The 17,097-nt window shown below is 37.5% G+C and overlaps 1 protein-coding gene across 1 annotated transcript in view; it reads right to left on the reverse strand.

Moving 5' to 3' along the window:
* ASXL3 (ASXL transcriptional regulator 3) overlaps nucleotides 1-17,097 on the reverse strand; it is a 140,929-nt gene that overhangs the window by 65,068 nt on the left and 58,764 nt on the right. Inside the window, exons 5-6 of the mRNA XM_057699283.1 lie at nucleotides 9,490-9,607; nucleotides 8,400-8,519 (exon numbers count right to left, since the gene is read on the reverse strand). Of these exons, the coding sequence (XP_057555266.1) occupies nucleotides 8,400-8,519; nucleotides 9,490-9,607 (238 nt within the window). The remainder of the gene's footprint in view (nucleotides 1-8,399; nucleotides 8,520-9,489; nucleotides 9,608-17,097) is intronic.

The following is a 17,097-nucleotide window of genomic DNA, read 5'->3' on the forward strand; positions in this document are numbered from 1 at the left end:
CTACTACAATATTAACATCAGACAAAGATAAAGTTTTAAAAAAATCTTACTGGGGATAAGAAATTCCTTAAGTATAAAAGGCATAATTCCCTGGAAAAATACAATAATCTTAAGCCTGGATCCATTTAAACAGCATAGCATTCAAATTTTTAAATTGAGAGAATTAAAAAGAAATTGGCACTACTACATAACGCTAGTGGGACATCTGAACATATTTTCTCAGACATTGAGATAACAAGCAAAAACTTGTCTTATGAATACAGAGGACTTTAAAAACTCAAGAATCAAACTTAAACCAATGACTCTGACATAGGGCACTGCACTGAGCCCTTAAGAGAAGGCAATTCTTTATTTTCAGGAAACAGTAAAGGAAAAAAATAAAAATAAAACTGACCAGTGAGTCTCAACAAATACCGAAGAATACAAAATCTCATCTCTCTACCCACAAAGAAGTAAAATTAGATATCAATAACAGAAACATAGCAACTCTCCAATCTTCCCACACCCATTATATATTTGGACATGTGGAAGCATACTTCTAAGTACCTCATAAGTTAAAGAAAATATTTTGTAATGGAAATTACAAAATATTTAGATTGTAAATGATAATGCCAAAATTTGTAAAATGCAGCTGAACTGGTTTTAAAGATAAATTATATATATTTGAGAGTAGAAAAAATATTGAAAATTCAAGACTCAAGTGTGCAAATAAAGAAGTTAATGAATGAATTACAGAATAAAAACTGGAGAAAGGAGAAAGATTGTAAAGAATAAGAGTAGGCACTCATGAAATAGAAAAGACCAGTGAAGACCACCAAAAACAGAAAAATAATTTTTCTTATTAAGACTAATAAAATAGGTATACCTCTAGTGAGAAATGGCATAAATAAACATGAATAGGAATGAAAGGTAGGCACATAATGTGAGATACAGCACAGATATACAAACAAGGCAAAAATAATTATAATTAAAATTAGATTTTAAAAAGTATAATATGCATAGAAAGCATACTACTATGACTTTAGCCAATGGCTTTGAAGACAAAGTATTTCAAGCCTGCAAATCTTCGAATTATTTTAAAAATAGCAAACCTCAATAAATTTGTGAAAACTTTTATAAAACAGACAACCCCTCCTACCCCACATACATGCACAGCACATATTAGAAACAGCTCTAAAGATGAATTTTCCCAATACATCAAGGAACTCTCCCATCGCTCATTTTATACATACTCCAGTGAGCAGGTTAAGAAAGAAAGCTCTTCAGTTTACTTTATGAAGTTAATATAACTTTTATTTCAAAATAAGGACAAACAAGGACAATATGAGACAGAAAATTTGTTGATCGACCTCATTTATAAACACAAAAAAGCACAAAAATTTTACATATTTTGTAAAAAATCTAAAGCATGTCCCCAGACTCCTAACATTTGTTAGGAGTGAAGTCAGGGTGATAGGTATATAGACGTATGTTTTATCAGCATCTGTATTTTTCTATATGTTTAAAGTATTTCACAGGGAAATCAAATAGACTACAAGGAGAGAAGAATTAGGAAGAAGCTTATTTTCTCAACAGAGAAGGCAAAGGCAAAACCTAGAGACAGAAATGTTGAAAGTACAGGAAAGGAATTTGCTTTATTATTTATGTATGGCCGAAATAGTCGCCATGTGAGGGTGTTGAGGTCATTTATTACCAAGAACAATTCTGGGAAGGAGTATTGGGGAAATGAGAAAATTATAAAACTTTCGAAACGTATTATGGACAATGTGAGAAGTAGAACTTATGCTGTTGGTTACTATTTGGTATGGTTCAAAATATTTAAAAGTATCATAGGGAAAAAAAGATTTAGAGACGTACATAGTCTTTTATGACAAAGTCAAAAGATCTATTTCAAAGATGTCCATCTAAGCAAAAATATGTTTTATAATTTTGGAACAGAGACAGAGCAGACGAATTTACTGCTAAATTGGTTGCCACACAGGATGTTTAATTCTATTTTAATTATCCTTATATACTTACTCTTAATTGGCTTAAGCACAAACTCATTATATCTGATTGTCTTATCTCATTAAAGCTTGTACCTCATCTCCCTACACTAAGTAGAGAAAGAAAAGAGGCAGTCATTTTAGCGTCTAATTCCTGGACACTAGAGACTGTAAAGTAGCTGAGGTCCAGAGAAGCAGGGAAGAGAAGAAACAACTGCCAAATTTCCACAGTAAGTGTCTACGCTGTAGAGGATGACACTTTGTACTCACCATAAAAATCATGGGAAAGTGTCGGATCAGGGTCAGGGAAATTATTATTCTGACCAAAGGGAGTACAAAGAGCACCAATCTGACTAAAGGCTGCAGACTCCAGAGCCCTTGTTGGCTTAAAGCCTCCTATTTCCCAGAAGGGAAGCCACACAGGATCTGAGCACAAGTATGCTCACAAGATGCACTCACACTTACACAGAAGGAAGGAGCCCATGAAAGAGGCACACCAAGGCCTTTTGTTACAAGAGGAAGTGCCCAAAGAAATACAGAAAGAGTTTAAAATGAGAGTTCTTTGTTGTTTCAAAGAAATTAGAGAGGAATGGATTCTAAAAAAGCTTAGAGAAGAAAAACAGGCTTTCAGAGAGTAAAGTCTAGGGCTTCCCTGGTAGCGCAGTGATTAAGAATCCACCTGCCAATGCATGGGACACGGATTCGACCCTGGTCCTTGGGAAGATCCCACATGCTGCGGAGCAACTAAGCCCGTGCGCCACAACTACTGAGCCAGCACTGTAGAGCCCACAAGCCACAACTATTGAGCCCACATGCCACAACTACTGAAGCCCGCATGCCCAGAGCCCGAGCTCTGCAACAAGAGAAGCCAGAGCAATGAGAAGCCTGTGCACCACAATGAAGAGTAGCCCCCACTCGCCACAACCAGAGAAAGCCCACGGGCAGCAACAAAGACCCAACGCAGCCAAAAATAAAAATTAAATTAAAAAAAAAAAAAAAGGGTAAAGTCTAAGGAAAAACAAAATTATCAGAGGGAAAAACTAATTGATTACAACAGAAATCCAAGTACCCTTTGCAAAGAAAGAAATTGTGTAAAAAGTCTATCAGGGAGCACTGACTCCATTACCATATAATACGAGGGGACTAGTGAACTATGGGGATTATGGTAAAAAAAAAAAAACTATTAAATGTTAACAACCTTAATGTTTAAAAGTTAACATAGCAAAAACATGGAGTTAAGAGGGACAAGTATAATTATCTTCCTATCCTTTATACTGTCAAAGCTTGAGTAGTTAAAAAAATCACCACTCCTATTTCAGTTTTTCATATTTTTAACATCTTTGGAGAGAACTTTTAGATATGAATATATCTCATGGTGATGTTTAGTCATTTTGTTTTTGGTTTTTACTTCCATTCTTTTTTATTACTCAAGCTAAACTTAATTAAATTTATCACTTTTAATTAAAATGGTATGATTCAGTTTTTCTAAGATGACCTCTGAATATGGCTACACATTAGGAGACATCAAATAATATTTATAAAACACTGGGGAAGTTATTTTTGATCATAGGATTTAGGGTTACTATTCAAATATATTTTTATTTTCCTACATTAATTTATTTTAAAAGTATGTAACATTTTATGAAACCAGCAAAGTTGTAATTCTTCACTACAAAAAAGATTAAACCAAATAAAATATATTGGAATGAATCCCAGAAGTTGGGCTCAGTGAGGACATTTATTAAAAGCCCCTCAGAGACATCCATCAGAAGCTTGGATTTGTTTAGTAAGCACTTTTTAAACTCCTTCTGTGTGACTGGGTAGGAAGAAGCATAATTAAATACTGGTATAGGTCAATGACCCCTAGTTCAAGGAACTTACATTTTAGTTATGGAAAAATGTGAGACGTTAATACCAAAAAAGCGGTAAGAGAGAATGTCATTAAACATTTTTTTTTAAAATATTCACAGGCTGGCTCTCAGAAAACTCCATAAGGGAGGTTTTAAGTGAGTTTTATCCTTTGCTAAGATAAGGATAAAGGACATTAAAACAACTGATTAAGCAAGAAAACCATGTACTTCAAACTCCATTTTCAGCCAGCACCTACCTTACATCTCACAGATGTAGTTTCTACTGCCTGGTTATTTGGTGGTCTAATAGTATACTAATTTTCAAGTCCTATGACAATAAAAAGGCCCTTGTAGATATTGTTAGCACTTGTTTTCATGCATGTCTGAATAATATTCTCTACCGTGCATGAGTCATAAATGGGAGAGGAGCAACAAGGTTTTGTTTGTTTTTGAATATAGCATCATCAGAGAAATACTCTTAAGATCCATGTTTTTTTCCAAATGCAGTCACCCATGTTACCATGTCTGCTCAGTCAGAGAGCTACTTAGAGAAATATTGTTATAATTTTCATACATAACCCTGGCCAAGAACAAAACAAAATGAAACAGAAAAAAGCCTATGCCAAAAGTAATGGGTTCCCACGCTGAGTGATGTATTTCTCATAAGAATTTCAAGATCACCATCAGAACTAGAAAGGCTGAGGGATGCTGAAGCTTTATTATTATTATTATTTTATTTTTACTTTACTGTGTGCTCCTAACCCTCTCCAGGAAAGCTGGCATGTGAAGGAAACTGAGGAGGGCTGTGGTGTATCCTTTACTGCAGAGTCCTCAGGGAAACACACTGGGGTTCACTGTGCCCAGGGTTACGTACATTGAGATTCCCAGACCCAGGTGAAACCTATACCGTGGACAGGGTGAATACTCTGCAACTGGACAAATTAAATAATTGCCGAAGACCAAAAAGAAGCATTCAAGCATTCCAGACTTAGAGTCTAAAGTCTAATTTTGACTGGATTCAGTTTCTGAATTCCCAATTTAAGTTAGAACAGCCTTATAGCATTTATTTTAATTCAGAATCATTTCAACAGGCTAGGACTTATATAGTTACCTCTACCTAGAGAAGACAAAGAAGGTTAAAACCACATTTCTAAAACTGTATGAATTAGATATCTAGCTGGTGGGACAAACAGATGACTCCCTGTCTGGTTGGCTAAGGGGCATTGGGTGGGCTCATTTTCTTTGCATCAGCTCTGCAGTTGTGTGCTGGTTCAACAAAGAATGACCTTCCCCACGAGCACAGGATCATTCTTATTCAAGGATTCAGAAATAACTGCCCTACTATGCTGAAACCTACAGGGTGCCTCCCTCATCCAGATAGATTTACTAGCCATTCTGTTACTTACAAATAATTCATTCAAAACTTATTCAAGAAACTGAGATATCTGTAGTAAGGTGGATAGACCTAGAGTCTGTCATACAGAGCGAAGTAAGTCAGAAAGAGAAAAACAAATACCATACGCTAACTCATCTATGTGGAATCTAAAAAAATGGTACTGATGAACCCAGTGACATGGCAAGAATAAAGATGCAGATGTAGAGAAGTGACTTGAAGACACAGGGCAGGGGGTGAAGGGGAAGCTGGGATGAAGTGAGAGAGTAGCACTGACATATATACACTACCAAATGTAAAATAGATAGCTAGTGGGAAGCTGCTGCATAACACAGGGAGATCAACTCGATGATGGGTGATGACTTAGAAGGTTGGGATAGGGAGGGTAAGAGGGAGTCGTGGGAGGGAGGGGATGTGGGGATATATGTATAAATACAGATGATTCACTTTGTTGTACAGCAGAAACTGGTACAACACTGTAAAGCAATCATATTCCAATAAAGAGCTTAAAAATTTATTCAATACCTACTAAATAAGAGGGATATAATTGGTGCGAAAAGTAGTACAAAGATGGATGGGAAGATCACTGTTTCCAAGGAATTAACAACCTCCTCGCAAAGGAGGGGGAGCAAAATGTACATAAATGTGCCTTATGGAGGACTAAATACCACCCTGATTCTAAATCGCTGCACAGCACAGAGACTCTTTTACTCTGCAAGATTCCTAAGGTCATAGAACATCAGAAACATTACTTTCTAAAAGAGACATGGGATACTATCTGGAGATGGTTACCATTAAGGTTCTTTTTTTCCTTTTACATGTTTTCACTTTTCATTTTATGGTGCTGGGCATATACTGGAGGCTTAATAAGTCCTACCAGCTTCGTTCGCACAAAATAAGCCATTGTACTCAGCTGCTTGCTGGGTTAAGTCAGTCAGTCAGCATTACTTCCCAGTAATCACCTTCAGGTTACTTTTGACAGAATTTTTCCCTTACTGACTTATTTTAAATCCCACTTTCTTCCTCTGTCTGTCTGATTGTACAGGATCAGCCAGAAAATCGTTGAGCTGCTGCCTCTCTTCCTACGCGTAACCAGTGTGCCTGCATTCAACACCCACGGCAGGCTCATTGCATCACAGACACTCTGCTGCCCCTCAGTGCTGCCCACAGGTCTACAACACAGGCGGGATGATCAGACACGCAGAACATATCCCCAAATATTGGTTTGGACTTTGGAGCTGGCTGTGCCTTGGCTTGTACCTTAGCTGTGTCATTTATGGACAGCCTCCTTAACCCTCTGGGCCTCAGTTTCCTCAGCTGTAAAAGTCATTCTCCTGTACATAATTGAAGTAAATGAGGTAATATGTCAAGGTCCTGAGACCACTGTATTAAAAATGGGTAGTGAGTAGGATTTCACTTTTCCATTCCTTCATTAAAGTAGCTTCATTATTTCTACTACTTTGTAGTCTTAAAAAAAAAAGCAGGTTAAAAAGAACAAAAAAGAACATGGTCTCCTTTATTGCCTTGTTAATTCGCTGAATTAGTTGAAATTCCTTTATGATTATTAACATGTAAGATGTTTAGCAGCGTGCAGGATTCCCAGGTTACAACAATTAGAACAAGAGATCCTGACTGAAGACCTGAGCACCTGACAGGATCCTGAGAAGAGTACAGCTCTTGTTGACCCCCCAGCCCTGAAGGCAGCTAAGTAAAAAAATGAAGAGGTCTCCATGCCTTGAATTTTCTTAAACTCATGATATGGCACTGACTTTCCTGAGGTTGGTAGCAGACTGTTTTTAACTGAAGGTCACTGACTTTTAAATTACTTAGTGTATCATAACATGATATTTGGGGGCGGGGGGGGGTGGGCTTGTTTCTTTCTTTAGTACATTCTGTACATGTCACTCTCCCATTACAGTTTTCAGCTTCAGAAGCTACTCAAAGTACTTACTTTAGAAAACTCAAAAAGACTAGGAAAAAACACATCAGTATATATGCAGGTGTGGTTATAAACTAACACATGTTTTGGGCTAGACAATAACTATAAAATGAGTTAGCCTTGGAAACAATGAAAAAGATAATTATGCTATGTTTAAAGAATTTAAAACAAAAATAAATTGTGCTTTCCCAAAGATCTCTTAGATAAGGCTATCTAAACCCTATTCAAAGACTTTACTGAAAACACGTTCCCAGAATTTAACAAAATATGGGTATGTGGTAGGCAATTAATAAACCTTTACTCAAATAAATAAATGGGTTAAAATCTTGCTTGAATTGTACAAACAGATAAACTCTGAAAATAAGAATTACCCTAAGCTGCCAAGAAAGTAAGTTGGCAGAACCAGTAATAAAGTTCAGGTCAATAAATCTGTACTTTCTACCAACCATTTTACCAAATGTTACAACGATCCAGGCCATTATCATTACCCTTACTCAGAGATGAAATAACTGAGAGAGAGAAATGAAGCCATTAGGTCCAGATATCCAACAAGGCAGGTCTGGTCTAGAATTTTAATGCTCAGCCTAGGATACGTGTATTTTCCTCTTTTTAATTCCCGTATTCCCTTTCCCCCAAATGCTGCTGCTGAGTTCCCAATGAAAAGTTATCAGGAAGGAAATCTTCAGAAGAAAATCCGGTAGTGACATGCAAGACCCAATAACTGTGTCTCCCACACTTCTCTGCAATTGTACACTGCTTCTCAGACAAGGACTACGGAATATTTCAAGCAGCGTATGATGAAAAGCAAGGCAGAGCAGTTTTACTGCAGCAGACCGCAATGACCGTGTACTCTCCAGTTCAATGAACAGTTTATAAAAGTTGCATTTTTCCCTCCAATAAGTGTATTCCAATAAAGTGAAACCCCGATGCAGGAACAAGACACTGCACGTTAGACAGAATTATGACTTGGCAGATAATTACTTGAGTACATATATCGTTTTAAATCTCTTATCTTTAGCCTCTGCTTCATCCAATAATATCATTCACGAATTCAGCAATATGCTTAAAATCACTCCATTGTAATATATTGCCTTTTTGAGAACTCTTTTTGGTTTAGATAAATTGGGAAGATTTAAAAATTTCCTTAACTATTTAAAAAATGTTCCCATAATTTCATTCAACAAGATTTAAATACCTAAAATGTGAAATGTTATAATCTACTGAACACTCACCTAAACCAGACTTTTTTAATCGTTTTAAGTGCTGACTTGTTTGTTTTCCAGTGGGAGATTTCTGCCCATGTTTCATTTCTTTATCTGAACTGTCTGCTTCACCATTTTTAGATTCGGATCCTAAAAAAGGAAACAGTTATTATGTCATTATCTTCCTCTTGCTGTCCTTGAAAAGAAAAATCTCAAATTGTTTTACAAACCATAGATATAATCTCCTTTTCTAAGAGTTAATACACTACCTTTGGCCACAATCTGATTCCTCCACTGGATATCAAGAGAAAAGCCCAATAAATCAATCAAACAGAACAAAAAGCACGAACAGATGGCCTAAGAGTGGAGTCAAAAACACGTTCACTGATCTGATAGCTTTTAAAAGAAACACTCAGATCTTTTGTGAAAATACACGAATAAGCCTCAACAATGCTATGCCACTTGGAGACGATGCAAGATTGAGACAAAAAGATGAAGGCTGCAGGGAGGCTTGGAGAGAGGGAGAGATCATGCCTTTATTAATAACTTTATGTTGAAGCAGGAAGAGAAAACGCAAACATCAATCTATAATAAAGAGACTGGTACACAGCTGATAAAGTGACAGAAGGTAAATTAGAAGAAAAGGTCAGGGCTGCACTGAAGTGAGAAGAATGTTGCCAGAACACAAAAACTAATAAAGGATTCCTGATTTTGCAGCAGAGGACGGAAAAACAAATTCACACTCACGGAAGAACGGCTTTTGATGGCATTACACATCAGCATGTGGTCCACCATTAAAGTTCAACATTCAAACAAAAGCTAAAGCAACAACAAAAAATCCACCTAGCAGTACTACACATTTTCTTACATCTATTGACATTAGCAAATGAAGTCCTTTGATGATGAGCAAGCTGGTGCTTTTGTTTTTTTGTTTTTTTTTAAGAGCGAAATACCCTCTTATTTTTGAATCACTGAAAGAGTCTAAGGTATAAAAAAAAATTAAATGAAATCTCAAGTGGAAATATTATTCAGTTTCAGAGAAAATTCATGACATCTCTCTCAGTGAGGACGTCTCCTCTGGGAAGAAACTGGCCAAGCATACAATATTTTAGCTCTTTACCTGAAGGCGAATCCGACTGCTCATCAGACACCTTTAATGGTGTCAAAACAACACGAGGAACAGTCTTGTTTACCATCATTGAGACTCCATTTCTTCTTTTCTGCTGCTGCCTCAACGCCTACAAAACATGATAATAAAATAGAACATAAAAATATAGTCAAAATGATTTCTCATAATTGAATTAAATGATCCACTTGCCCATCATTAGACAGAACCTCTTAAGAGATTTAATTCCACAGAGTCACTCATTTGTCAGGACCCTTAAGCATCACCTTCCTGTCATTTTCCCTCAAAAGCATAAAAGCAGGCTTTGGCAACGGGTATAAACCTGAGACCATTTTCGGTAGAATTCTGAAAACAAAGCAGCATGTAAAGGTCTGTTCTACCTGAGCAGTGTGGCTTGAGAGCCCATGGAATTTGAAACCATGACTCCCAAGGAAAAGAAATGTAAAATAAATGTTTGGAGACCAGGATAAAAATATATGTGTCTGCACTTCTCTTGCAGGTGCGTCCTCTCCAGTGGGCTGCTCAGTCAATCAAGCTAACACCGAGTGTCATCAGTATGTACAGCAGGTAAGGACCACGGTATTGAAGCGCTCACTCAGCCGTGGGGAGTGCTGCACAAAATCACTGAACATGGCAGGAATCATTTATTTCTGTGAAGGGAATCAGTCCTAATCTTGGAAACCTTGCAGCACTTGGCTTCTGTCTGCTTGACTTTGGGCATTAACCTTCAGAACACGAACGTGACAGCATTCTGGCAAATCCAGGAAAAAAAAGATTGATACGAGAATAAATTGCTCCAAATGGGAGCGCTTTGTGTTTCATAAGAGAATCAACCACGGCGATGATAATGTAATAAAAAGACATTGCAAAGTTTTGAGATACAGCTTATCTAGCTAATCATTTTACTCAGAAAATTACCTGTACTAAAAACGGGCTTAAGCACATACAATTGAAGAGATGTTAAATTCATGGCTCCAGGAATGCTAAAACTCCTCCAAAGTGTAAAAGGCTGACCACAGACAGTCTCCAACCTTTTAATTCCTGGTTTCTACGTAATTTCTACCAATTTTATTACATCTCAGTTACTGGATTAATGTTCTTTGACCAATAGTTGTCACAGTCTCCTGAAATACTGCGTTGACTGTATATTCCCTTGTTGACAGAAACAATACCATTTTATTTGCAAAGGGTTTAACCTGAATGTCCAACTTGTTGACCATAAGATTTAGCAGTCAAGTAATTCCAGATGTAAAAAATTAAATATCACTTAAATGAGTGAAGGCATATTCAGATGAGATTTAAAACCACATGGGAAAGCGAATGGCTTGGGAAATCTCTTACGAATGATAACTGTTACTAGTAATAACAAGATACATCTTCCCTTCAAGTCTTACATTTTTTGAGATTTTACAAAGTACCAGGCACTGTGGGGGCACGGGAGAGACAAAGATGAACAAGAGGCCGTCCTCCGCACCTTTAGCTTGCTGTCAATAATATTTTGAATGAGAGCATGTGTGCTACAAAATATTCACGACATTTACTCTTTCATTAAGGTGTGTACATAACTGCATAAATCTCTCTAGCCTTCTGTAAGAACTCCAAGTGCTTTATAGACATTAACCTATCAATCCAATAATAAAACAGAATGAGGCAATGCAGTACCTGAAATTACAATTAAGCCCATCTTTGCCCACTATGTAAGACTTTACAAAACAGTTAAAACCCATGTAAAAAGTGATTAGCTTTTAGGAGTCTATACATCACAGATTTCAAACTTTTCCTTGGTGATCCACACAGGCATTTTAAAAATATCCACTTTATGGCATGGTGGACAGGCATAGTTTGGAAAATGTTGATTAAGGGAAAAAGATGATATAAAAAGAGGCTTAGAAGCTGGAATCATAAAGTCAAAGATGACGTCTTTTTCCAGTGTTTGTGGTAAATAATTTTTAAAGTAACAAAAATTTTGTCCTCAATTTTTAGAGCTGAGAAGACTCTATTAGAGAAAAGTCAGCAACTAGACAGAAATAAACCGTGATATAAAATGATAATAATAAAAACCCATGGCTATTTTGAATTTTAAAACAGCCAAGCTGGAGCCAAGGTAGGGGTAAGGAATGTTCGTCAATATTGAGCCCATTTCAACGGTCTCAACAACTTTTTTCTGAATGTGTATTTCCTGCTCAGAAACTTGAACAATATTTCTTGATACGACATTTTTTAAAATACTGAAATGTAACACTACGTGCCTGTAAGTGATGAAAACTATGCCTACCATTCAAATGATTGTTTTAAGTGTATTAAAAATACACACTTTTTTTTTTTTTTTTTGCTTTACCTCTGAAAAACAAGTATTACTCTTTTACCCCAAATAACATTTCTAGGGTCAAAAAGCAAAAATTGGGAAGTTTTTGTTTACTATGACGCTAGTCACAGCAGTAAAGCTGCAGGCTAAACTCGGGAGTATCAGAGTTCAGCTAGCGGAAGGGGCGCCTTGATGACAGGGACCAGATCCACAGCTGTTTCAGGCTGAGTCATTTTAGGCTACCTTTAAGTGTCCAGTCCACTTTCTAGAAAGCAGGAAGTATGTGACTGTGGACCCTGGGGGTACCTTCCAAGCAGCTGAGAATGTGGATAGAAGGGGTAAAAAACAACGTTCACCCTGTCGAGGTGTCCGGGAGAGTCTGGGCGGGCTCCAGTGAGTCACGTCTACGAGGAAGGTAGCATGGTGATTCCTAGTCCTTCACTGAAGGGCATGCATTCTGCAAATAAATAAGGTGGCTGCTCATGGCTCGTTTGTTTGTTTTGGTTACATAACTCTAATTCTGCAACTATGTGCACATGGGCCCCTCACACATACGCTGCGTGTCTCCTCCTCACAATCCCTTGAAAAATGTGCAATGCTTTCTGGACCACACTGGCTACGGTCAGACAGTAACAAGGGGGAAGCTGAGTCACACATACCCCACTGGAGATGGTAGTAATGACGCAAGAGAAGAAACACGGGACGTCCCTGGGGGCGCGGTGGTTAAGAATCCGCCTGCCAATGCAGGGGACATGGGTTCGATCCCTGGTCTGGGAAGATCCCACATGCCCTGGAGCAACTAAGCCCATGCGCCACAACTACTGAGCCTGTGCTCTAGAGCCAATGAGCCACAACTACTGGGTCTGAGAGCCACAATTACTGAAGCCCGCAAGCCTAGAGTTCGTGCTCTGGAACAAGAGAAGCCACTGCTAGCCCACGCACCACAACGAAGAGTAGCCCCTGCTCACCACCACTAGAGAAAGCCCGCTCGCAGCAACAAAGACCCAATGCAGCCAAAATAAATTAAAGAAAGAAAGAAGGAAGGGAAGGAAGGAAGGAAGGAAGGAAGGAAGGAAGGAAGGAAGGAAGGAAAGAAGGAAGAAAGAAAGAAAGAAACACAACTGGATTTTTAGGTTAGTTTTCCTGTTGTAAACAGTGTGCCAAACAAAGAGGATTCAAGCCAAATTCAGCCCTCAGGGCATCAATTTTTGATACCTCTTAGTATCAAGGTACTAATGTACATTCCCAGTGTTCCCCACCTCCCCAAATAAATGAGCCTGACCCAAGAGAGGTATTAAAATCCCCCTCCTCTACCAGGCCGACTTGCAGTGGAAGCGGGGCTGCTGCAGAACTATCTTAATGACTCTGAGGTATGAGGCTGTAGAGTTAGAGAAAGACTTAACTAGCTAGCTAGCTGAGTAATGCTGGGTAAATAACTTGGGTAAACACCTCTGTAAAACAGTGGCAAGATATTTTAAATAGGAACTCCACAGAGGTATTTTTTAAATAGGCTTTTGGGGGATGGTTGATGGCCACCTGGCCTCCTCTCAGTAAGGCTGAGAGGCTGTGTCTAGCACCCCTTTTCACAACAGGATACTTCTGTATTCATTATCCTTAACTTTGAGCTTTAGCTAAATTTCCAAGAGAACAATAAAATTTCCCATTTTATGCTCCAAATATAATAGAAGTTAAATGCACTTTACCTTGTAATTCTAAGTTTCAGTATCCCAGCCTGGAACATATACCTCCATGTAATAGATTAATATGATTTGGAAGGCTACTTTAGATGGTCATGGAAGATTTGCTTTGAACAAGGATACCCTGAAAGGGGAGATTACTTGTTGTTGTGACAACTGGGGAATGGGATGGCTTTTTCTATTCCACACCCAAGGTTTTAATTAGGTAGTGGTGGCCCTGTTGATCAATCTATACCATGGTTTTATTCTGACACTGATATTACACAAGTCTTACTATATTAGTCTAGATTCATTTTAGAAGGATGATATCAATGAAGTACCTCCAACTACTTAACCCTTAGGTATACACTGGAATGCTAATGGAATATGTTATTGAACAACTTTAACTTCTAATTTCAATTCTAGAAAGAAGCGATACTGAAACCTAAATAAATAAGCAGATGGCAGTGTAAATGCAGTCTACTATAAAGGCTTGTACCTTCAAGCTACCCACACATATAATGTCCTCATGCCCAAACTACACGGAGTACATTGGACTTGCCAAGTTTAATACTTCCAGGTATCATTCAACATGAAAGAAATTTACAGGCTTACATTTGGAAATAAACTTACTTATTAAAGGAAACGAACATAACAGAGCTAAACCAGTCTAGGAAAGTAAAGATCATATCACACATCAATTACAATTCTGGCTTTAAGTGAAAAGAAAGAAACAAAAGATGCTGAGTGAGCATGCTTTCCTCTAGAGATGTATCACAGTGTTCTCTTGCAAAAACAGACAGAAACCCTTTAGATAAACATTTAATTTTTTAAACATAAAGCTTGGGATAACTCTAAAAATATGGAACAGTTCTCATTCTCACCCCAGTGAAAAATAAAGTAAAATCTAAAGCCAGAGGCTTTTATGTTAACTTGGAATTTGCATAAAGAAGTAACACTTTCTTTGTTTTCATAGAGAAAGAATACCAACAATGTAACTTAAGAATGCACTGGATGCAGTAAGAAGCCCTTCACTGAAAAATCTGAAAATAGCACATGCTGTGAATGCTAAAATAATGAGAAATACACACATATGAAACAACTGGCTGTGTCCAGCACCAACAATGTGCACTGTTGCTAGTACACTAAATGTCAACGCCCACGTCCAAAAACTGCTATCATGCAACATAACCTTTAGAATTTCACAGTGTTGGTCAAACATATAAAGAGAAAGCAGAATAACAGGAGTATGTCTGCTCTGAGATAGGAAGAGGGAAAAGGATCTGCAACTTTATGAATAAATTCTACCACTCTTAAATAAATAATGAAGTCAGAGAAACCAACAGGAACAACACAGAAAGGTTCCATTCTCCATCGTGTTACCGTTCATCACAACAGGCCTCATCCTTTTTTAATCTTGTGTTTGATTCTGCTGTTTAGAAACTTCCAAAATTTCATCTTTCTTAATTATGTTTCCTTGAAATTCAAAATCTAATCATTCCACACTCTTTAGGATCATTAAAGCTAAAATACCAAGGCAGAGAGAAGATGGGGAACCAGGTAAGCATCAGCAATCTGCTGTTCTCCAGAGGCCTCTGAATATGCTTAACGTGAAGATCCTATTCAGAAAAATAACACTGAAATAACAACATAGGATGCATGCAATTATACTCAACGTATGACATTAACTAATGTTTTGATGATTAGAAAGTGAAAGGGACCCAACTATTAGGAGCAAAGAAAATGCTCTACATCAATAGCCAAGGGGCATCATCGCCTCCGTCTTGTCCAGCCTATAATTACACTGCAATCAACAGCAGTGCACAGTTAAAGCGCTCACTCTCTGCGGCAACATGCTTTGGGTGAGGGCGGGGGCTTCAGAGCCGGGAAATTCTGCCTGGCTTATTTTACATGAGGTTTGTTTTACATTCCTTTACTATACTTAAGCGTATAAAGCTCCTGGGTTTTGTTTTTGTCTTTTTCACCTGCTTTTTTGTAAGAATCTACACTGGACATATATAGTTCAACAACGAAAGCCCCACTGACTCAGAATATACTTCTAGTAAAATGATAAAGGCTAATATACCCAAGTACCTACCTTTAATATGTGCTGATACTGAGCACAAGCAGTCTGTGCTAGGAAACAGTATTCTTAATCACTATGCTTTCCCTGCATCATACAAATACTCAAGAATGCAGATTTCCTTGGATGATGTCAAAAATCCATCTACCCTATTACGTAGCAGGTGCTAAAAGGAACTACTAGTTAAGAAGGTAGAGTCTGAAACTCTGATGTTGGGTTCGAACGCCTCCAAGATTTACTCACGAGACAACCCTGGGTAAGTTTTCTAATTCCTCTGGGCTTCCTCATTTGAAAAGTATTTTAAAGGATTACTTTAAAGGATTTGCAAGAGGATTAAACGGCATAGGGCCTGTTAAATGTAGAGCGTAATGTCTAGAATTCATAAAAATAAATGACAGCTAATGTAAGTATTACCAGGGTTATTCGGCTGGCCCTATATTTGTGAGATCATGATTTGTGCCTGTATGTGTACACACAAGACATATTCATAAACACAGAACATATATATATGAATACATAATGGTACATACACTTGCAAAGAACTCTACATGGTCATAGCCATTCAACTATCAAAAAGAAAGCTGCAGATTTGCTGAGGCTGCTACAATTTAAAATGCTGCATGTTCAGTCAATTTTTGAAATGCTGTCTTAAGAAACTCAGCAATTATAGGGAATCTGGGCAAAATTCTGCAAGAACAGCTTTTCTTGTATGCGTATTTCCAATATGAATTTGATTATTAATCAAGCATTAGCATATCTTGTATATATTGTGCCATATTGTCTGGGCAACTAATTTGTTACTTAGTTATACAACAGGAAGTTTTCAGACATCAATGAATAACTCTTTCAGGCCATTAAGAAGATTACAGGGCAGGTTTCTTAAAACAAGGCTTAGACCCTAATCAAGCAAGTGGCACTTCCCATGAACACATGCTATACAACAAAACAAAATAAACAAAAATAGCCACTAACTCAAAAGTTGTGTAACGTTTTAGTAATTGTAAAAAAAAAAAATGTTCAAAGGATATGAAAACAAAGTGAAGAAAGTAAAAAATAATGAGACAACAATACAGAGATGTGACTATTTATCTTCACACTCACATGGAGGAAGATTTCACAGCGTACACATTTTCTAAATCACTGCTTTTCAGAAGTATGAGTTTCATTTATGATTGCATCTTATGTTTCCTAAATGCTATACAGCTACCAGTATCCAGTTTTGTATCTTTTGTTCCATCCCGGTTAGTATTTTAGTACCTGCATCCTATTTGCCACCTGAATCAGCCTTTTTCCAGGCTTCCCTACCATCATCCATTCTTTATTTCATCAGTTAAAAAGGGATCTCAACCCTGAATTCAATTTTGTCCTTTGGCATCTAAAACATTTCACAAAAGCAATGATACAAGTGGCAAGCTTAGTAAAGCGTATTTGACCTCTGTAGGATGAAACACTGTTACCACCTTAAATGTAACACCAATGAATTGAAATACTGCAATTTCAGTAGTTAACGCAGAATTATAAAGTCACAGAATTCAGTA

This window comes from Hippopotamus amphibius, chromosome 11 (assembly GCF_030028045.1).
Source record: "Hippopotamus amphibius kiboko isolate mHipAmp2 chromosome 11, mHipAmp2.hap2, whole genome shotgun sequence".
Lineage (NCBI taxonomy): Eukaryota > Metazoa > Chordata > Mammalia > Artiodactyla > Hippopotamidae > Hippopotamus > Hippopotamus amphibius.